This window comes from Tarenaya hassleriana, unplaced genomic scaffold, assembly GCF_000463585.1.
Source record: "Tarenaya hassleriana unplaced genomic scaffold, ASM46358v1 Cleome75, whole genome shotgun sequence".
Taxonomy (NCBI): domain Eukaryota; kingdom Viridiplantae; phylum Streptophyta; class Magnoliopsida; order Brassicales; family Cleomaceae; genus Tarenaya; species Tarenaya hassleriana.
The window spans coordinates 375,223-383,314 of record NW_010970030.1 but is presented as its reverse complement, the minus strand read 5'-3'; the positions used below and the strand labels follow the sequence as shown (position 1 = coordinate 383,314).

At 39.5% G+C, this 8,092-nt stretch overlaps 1 protein-coding gene across 1 annotated transcript; it reads right to left on the bottom strand.

Annotated features, from left to right (window-relative positions):
- Positions 1–1,531: 1,531 nt before the first annotated feature.
- Positions 1,532–2,442, bottom strand: LOC104801859. Its single transcript, XM_010525242.2, has 2 exons — positions 1,875–2,442; positions 1,532–1,767 (listed from the first exon to the last, which is right to left on the bottom strand). The coding sequence occupies exons 1-2, from the start codon at positions 2,440–2,442 to the stop codon at positions 1,733–1,735; spliced, it is 603 nt and encodes a 200-aa protein (XP_010523544.1). The 3' UTR covers positions 1,532–1,732.
- Between the last annotated feature and the right edge of the window lie 5,650 nt (positions 2,443–8,092).

Here is an 8,092-nt window from a genome sequence, read left to right as displayed (position 1 = left end):
CCCAATGAGTCTTTCTTGGTTTTGAAGACCCATTTACAACCAATGGCTTTTGCACCATTAGGCAACTCGACAAGATCCCAGACTTCATTCGATACTGTCGAATCCATCTCATCTTTCATGGCACTATACCATAAGTCAGATTCCTTACAACTCATGGCTTCTGAAAACATTTCAGGATCATTTTCGGCTCCAACATTATACTCACACTCTTGTAGATACACCATCTAGTCATTCGGAATTGCTGATTTCCGTACTCTACTAGATCGTCTCAATGTTGTATCAACATTTTCCTGAGGATCATGTTGTACAACCGGTTCAACAATTGCAGGCATTTGTTGAACATGATCTACCGGATCATCAGCTTGTGGAGGTTCGGGAACTGGTTGTTCAACACGCACTAGAGCTGGATAAGTGCGACGAACGACAACAGTTCGAAGGAGACTTGAAGTAGAAGGTTGTGAAATAGAGTGATCACTCTCAGATCTTTCTCCTAATGATCTGTCACTCCCACTAATCAAGTCATTCTCAAAAAATTTTGCATTTCTTGACTCCACAATCCGTGTACTCTGAGATGGACAATAAAATCTGTATCCCTTAGACTTTTCAGCATATCCAATGAAATAGCCACTAATGGTCCTCGGGTCTAACTTCTTCTCTTGTGGGTTATAAACTCTTACTTCAGACGGACATCCCCAAACGCGTACATGTCGCAAACTCGGTTTCCAACCTTTAAACAACTCGAAAGGTGTCTTTGAGACAGCCTTGGTTGGAACTCGGTTTTAATATGTACACCGCCGTTTTAAGAGCTTCATTCCACAAGGACTTAGAAAGTTTTGAGTATGATAACATACTCCGCACCATGTCCAATAATGTTCGGTTTCTCCTTTCCGCTACACCATTCTGGCTCGGAGAACCAGGTGTGGTATATTGGGCAACAATCTCATGTTCAGCAAGAAACTTTGCAAAAGGACCGGGTGCTTGTCCATTTTCAGTGTATCTACCGTAATATTCACCACCCCTATCTGATCTCACGATCTTTATTTGCTTACCGCATTGTTTCTCTACTTCTGTCTTATAGAGTTTAAAAGCATATAGTGCTTTAGTCTTGTTATCAAGAATGTAGAGATACATGTATCGCGAGTAATCATCTATGAAAGTGATGAAATATTTCTGTCGATATGCATCTATGTCTGGACAACATATATCTGTATGTATGATCTCTAATAGATCTGAACTCCTTTTTGCACCTTTCTTTGATGTGTTAGTCTGCTTTACCTTTATGTAGTCTACACAGGTTTCGAAATCAGAAAAATCTAGAGTACTAAGTACCTCATCTTTTACTAATCTCTTAACCCTCTCAATGGAGATGTGTCCCAATCTCCGATGCCATAACATAGAGGATTCTTCATTCACAACACATCTTTTAATACCAGCATGAACATGCATCATAGCATAAACGTTATCATTTTGCACATTAAGTCGAAAAAGACCATCAGACAATGTACCATTCCCAACAATATCATATTTATAGATAAGATCGAAACCATAGTCTGAAAAGTTGAAGGAATAACCAAAAGGTACAAGTCTTGAAACGGAAATTAAATTCCTAGAAAAACCAGGAACATAAAAGGTCTTTTCCAACATAAGTACATAACCATTACTTAAAACTAGATAACATGTTCCAACAGCCTCCACATGTGAGCGCATCTTGTTTCCCGAATAGATGCATTGCTCACTTCCCACTGGCTTCCTTAGGTTTTGCAAACCCTGTAGAGAATTCGTAACATGGATTGTAGAACCAGAATCAATCCACCATGTGTTGTGACCAACATCGATCATATTAGATTCATAACAAACGAGTGTAAGTGAGTTACCTTTCTTAACAAGCCACTCTTGGAATCTCTGGCAATCCTTCTTCATGTGTCCCTTCTTCTTACAGAAGAAACACTTGGATTCCTTCTTGATGTTTCCTTGAGAAGTCAACTTTTCCTTCCCTTTCTTTTTGGCTTGGTATTTCACTTTTCCTTGAGTTGCCAAATGCACACTCTCTCCACCTTCCATAAGCAACCTCCCTTCCTCTTGAACACACATGTTCAACAGTTCGTTGATCGACCATTTATCCTTATGTGTGTTGTAAGAGATCTTGAAGGGTCCGTATTGCTGCGGCAAAGAGTTCAAAATGTAATGCACAAGGAAAGAGTCAGACATGGTAACCTCAAGTGTTTTGAGTTGAGCCGCTAAATCCCTCATTTGCATGATGTGATCACGCACTCCTTTGGTACTGGTGAGCCTCAAAGTGGAAAACTTCATAATCAGGGTGCTCGCCAATGCCTTATCTGAAGACTCAAATTGTTCATCAATAGCCTTCAGCAGCATACAGACATTGTCGTACTGCTCGATCGAACCCCGAATGCCAGATGAGATGTTTGTCTTTATGAACATAACGCTGAGGCTATTAGATCGCTCTCACCTTTCATAAAGTTCAATCTCCTCAGGCTCACTCTCCTCAGTAATCGGAGGCGGTTCGTCTTTCTAAACAGCATAGTCAATGTCCATCCACCCCAAATGAAGTAGGATTCTTTCCTTCCACACCTTATAATTATCCCCTTTGAGCTCGGGAATATCGCATTTCATGTCAGAGACATTCACAGGTTGAAAAACTGAACAAAACATATCAATATAGATGCTTATGTTAATAAAATTAATGCAACTTTATGTGACGTTTTACCAATGTAAAAACATCAACAATATGAATCATATGACATAAAAACTGTCTGTGGGCTAAGTTTCTAATTCAAATAGATTCATTTAGCTTAATGATGAAACTATCGGATTATATTCGTTTCTCAATCCTTGTGGACAAATTAAGAAACATAATCGACTTTTCACCCTAATTAATTACATAAATATAATAAAACTTCCTGTGGGATAAATTTTATTATATCAATATGATTAATTACAATCAATATCTGTAACTAAATGTGATCCAATAACAAAATTTATGTATAATTTAATTCTAATTAGAGATGCTTTGGCTATTCTCTAATTTAAATAAATTATACGACTACTAGATATATATTTCTGTAAATACAAATTATTGCTGAGAAATAGACGTAGTCTAGTGGCTGTGCCTTCTCATCTAGAAAAGGTCTTGGGTTCAAACCTTGTTGCTCAATGCCTTTTCCCTCATTTATTTTTAAATGAGAACCAATAATATATGTAGATATATAAACATAAATGGACCCATCACGGCCCACTAACATAACTTTCTAATATATTAAAAAAAATCAGAAAACCCTAAATGCATCTTCTTCTTTGCGTTATCTGTGCTCCACTTTCTGTTCTTTATGGTGACAGCTCTTTCTCTATATTTTTTTATATAAAATCTTTATGTCTCCGATGACAACGACAACTCCGGTGGTGAAGGTTCATGACCGATGACCATCACCAGATTCGTCTACATAAATGTTGTCACGGAGAGCAAATCCGAGAATAGAGCCACCGACCCAACAAATCGCATAGATCCGAAACGCAGAGATGAAGAAAAAACAAAAAATTGCTACAGTTTTCTGGTCTAGCACAGATTACAAACAACAAGGTATTCTATTTCTTATTTTAATGAGTTATGTTCATAATATCTATTTTCATAGATTCAAACAATATCACAACCCATCAATTTCTATATCAAAATTACAAAAGCATGGAATAATTCGAAATTTCTGTAACTAGAGTTAATACAGAAAAATTATTCCAATAATCATGTCAGATTTCATGAAAATTAACTAAATAAAATAGCAAAAAATTCATGAACAACAAATTTTCAAGGCAGAGATTAACAGCAGCTCTGATACCAAATGTAAGTTTAAAATTCTTTAAACTCATCTAAATCATGATCTTCAATATGCATCACTTTAACATACAAGATCATGAATGCAGAAATAAAATTCTGAATCGAAAAACATACCTCCGGCCATTGAAATTCTTGAATTGAAATCTGAATATTTGGTACTTCTAAACCTTTAGCAATACAATACTGATGGTGTATTTCTATCTGTTTTGCTTGGCTTAGGGACCAAATACGTTACCCCTATTTATTGTTTTTTCTCCATAAAAAAAAACTGCTATTGGGGTGGTTATCATGCAGTTAATACAACATGGAGGAAATATTAGACCATTAACATAATGGGAAGTTAATAATAAAAACTTCCAACACTGCCCAGTCCCGAGGGCCTTGTTTTCTTCTTCCTTTCTCTTCTTCCTTTTTCCATTTTTATAGGTTTGTTCTTGTTCATTGTCCGTTGTACAAGGAGAAATCGAACGTTTCTGATTCTGGGTTTTTGATACTTCATATATTCCTGGAGTTTTCTGTAAATTTCATGGTAAATTTCAGAACTTTCCCAGATGGGTACCTGCGGATCGGATCGAAATCTCATTTTTCATCATCTTCTTATGTGGTTTTACCCTACCAATAGTATCATCACTTGAGAAGCAGAAAGAGGAGTGGGGGGATTATGGTGGAAAGAGAAAGCTTTTTTTATGGTCTCCGGGATTTACGATGGAAGCAAGCAGGACTGAAACCGAAAGGAGCAGAGAAATGACAATGACTGTGGCTACTAATCTATAAATGGACATAGATGGAGAATATTACAAAAATACCTTTAAATGTCGATTTCACTTACATGACATATCCTTCAAAAAACAAACTTTAAAAAAAAACTGAAAAAGAATGAAAAGACATCGTTATCCCTTTTAAAAAATACACGTGTCAACATCTGAATGAGAAAGACCAAAAGTTGGGAAGTTACTAAATTAAAAAAATTTGAAAAACCAAACAGTTTTTTTTGTCCCTTTTCGACAGACACTTTCATTTCTTCATAGTGTCGTTTCTTCTTCATTTTCTCTTCACTCTGTGATTTTTCTGTGCGATCTTTCTGTGCGAGTTCGTCAAACTTGTCAAATTTGCACGAAGAATGGCTTCGTCTTCATCATCTTCGGCCCCCTCTTCGGACCCTACTTGAGAAGACCTCCAGGTATGGTTTTTGAACTCCGCAAAAATCAAATTTTTTAGGGTTTCGGGTACACATTGAGTAATTTGCACGAAGAATGGCTTCGTCTTCATCATCTTCGGCCCCCTCTTCGGACCCTACTTGAGAAGACCTCCAGGTATGGTTTTTGAACTCCGCAAAAATCAAATTTTTTAGGGTTTCGGGTACACATTGAGTTTCGGTTTTAGATTTTCTATTAAGTTTTCGTTAAGAATAGGGTTTGAAATAAAAATTTGAAAAACTATGGTTTGAATGACAAATTGTCACTGAAATATCGAAATAGGGTTTTCGGATTGGGTGAGAAACAATGTTTTGTGAAAAAGACGGATAGAAATCGAGTCACGATGATATTGTCGACAGTCGGATGCACTAAAACATAGATTAATGGTCATGCTAGATATTAGTTAAACTTGTTGGGTTTTGCTACGGATTCCTAGCATGCGATCATATCGATCTAGGGTTTGGTTTACTAGGTTTCATACAGCGGAAGAATAATCTAAACCTAGTCAAACGTCACACGCAACCAAAATCATCCGTAAAACCCCGTTCAATCGTGTATATCACCGTAGGAATCGAATACTTACCTCTTTCCTGAAGATCTGAAAGTAGCAATCGATCCAGAGCCTGTTTTAATCACCAAGAGCTGAAAGTACAGCTCCTCTACACGTATCCACACCGACGCGAAGGATTCAAAACGCTTTTGGAACTGATCTGCTAAGATCTGTGAAGTGAATAGGGTTTTCAAGACTTGGGATCGAATCCCAGGAACTAGAACCTCAAAAGAAACGATTGTCTTGTGTTCTAGATCTGTCTTAGGGTTCTGTAAGTCAATCATCTACTTAGGACGGCGTCCAACACCTCCTTATAAGATAGAAACCCTAATCCTTGTGAAAAGAGACTTTTTCCGAGTATTGACTCGATCCGAGTCAGATCTCTGACTCGGTCGAGTCAGAACGAATCAGCCCAACCCCATTGTCAACTCTTGACTCGGCCCATTTAGTATTGACTCGGTCCGAGTCAAAACTTTGACTCGACCGAGTCAAAACATCAGCCAAGCCCAAAACACTTTCTGGGCTTCGACCCGCATGGAACTGACTCGGTCCGAGTCAAATACTGACTCGGTCCGAGTCAGGAGGCTGAAAAACGTCCCGACACTCTGATTTGATCCGAAAACGGTTTTTCCGACCAAATCCAAGTCTTCCTTTCCGAAACTTCACATAAGTCCATCCCTAATGGTGTGTGACCCCGTAGGCCCATTCGCAGTGGCAGCAGCCTCGAGAACCATTCCCGATCTACAAGTCATGGTTAGCCTCTAGCAAGACGCCATGACCACCCACGTTGAATTGAGTTAGAGGTGATCTAACCAAGGCAATAACAGCTCGAGTTCTGATCCTTTATCTCACGATATCATATGTTGAACAAGGGCATGGTTTGAGCCACCCTTCAAGTTCAACCGCTTTCTCGTCTTGGCAAATCAACTAATAAAATAGATGCAACTTCATCTAGCGTGGCCATGCATTTTCATAGTCCGACTTCCACGAGAGGGCCCAGCGATATCTCGCCTATTGAGGAGGTGATAAGTCCCATATTGCATGTATACTATCTCCATATGATTCGTGAACGTATCTGATCAACGCCGTTATAATCATCCGGTTAAAGACGACGTTTGACGCAGTCAAGACACGCCACTCCTCATATCAGATACTCTAGACATCTCAGGTCTAAGGATCCAAGAACGAACCGCTGTATGAGATTCAAGTCATGACTCTGTCCATGTGACAATCTCATGCGGGTCAACCAGTCACTCGTTCACAACGAGTACCCATGATTGTGAAATGCATCCAATGCATCGATCACACCTCAGGCTAGTCTTAATTCATCATTGTTCCCACAATGATAACTGACCAGGGAGTTTAGAATCATTCTATAATGATTCAAGGATACCGAAATATAACAAACATGCCAATCATATAACGGGAAGAGTAATGCATTCATAAACTAATGAATCAATATAAAGTCAAATGTCATATCACGGATCATCCTAGAGCATTACAACCAACAATCTCCCACTATGCTCTATGATCTATCCTACAAGCATCTAATCCCCATACCCCTAACATGACCATCATGTTTTGACGAAGTGAGAGGCTTCGTCATCGGGTCGGCAATATTATCATCTGTCGACACTCTGCTTATCTTCACGTCTCCTCTGTCGATAATTTCTCTGATCAAGTGAAATCGCCTGAGTATGTGTTTGGATCTCTGGTGTGACCGGGGTTCCTTAGCTTGCGCAATCGCACCATTGTTGTCACAATACAACTCAATGGGATCTGCAATGCTAGGAATGACGCCCAGGTCTCCCACGAATTTCCTGATCCAAACAGCTTCCTTAGCTGCATCCGATGCTGCTATGTACTCGGCTTCTGTAGTCGAATCTGCCACGGTTGGCTGTTTGGAACTCTTCCAACTGATAGCCCCACCGTTCAGGCAGAAAACATAACCTGACTGCGATCTGAAGTCATCTCTGTCGGTTTGGAAACTAGCATCGGTATAACCACTTATAGCGAGCTCGTCTTCCAATCCGCCATACACCAAGAACAAATCCTTAGTCCTTCTCAAGTACTTAAGGATGTTCTTGACCGCAATCCAGTGAGCCTCACCTGGTGTAGACTGATATCTACTAGTCATACTCAATGCATATGATACATCCGGACAAGTACACAACATGGCGTACATGATGGATCCAATTGCCGAGGCATATGGAATCCTACTCATGCGCTCTTGCTCATCCTGTGTCTTTGGACACTGAGTCTTGCTAAGAGCAACGTCATGTCCCATTGGCAAGGCACCCCTCTTGGAGTCTTGCATCTTGAACCGATTCAAGACCTTGTCCATCGAATGAGTCGACCAAAGTCCATACTTTGTTGTCGTACATGGACTGCATCTCAGACTCCATGGCCTGATGCCATTTCTCGGAATCGGAACTCGCCACAGCCTCTGAATACGACGTAGGCTCGTCATGTTCTAACAACATGAGTTCGTTGTTT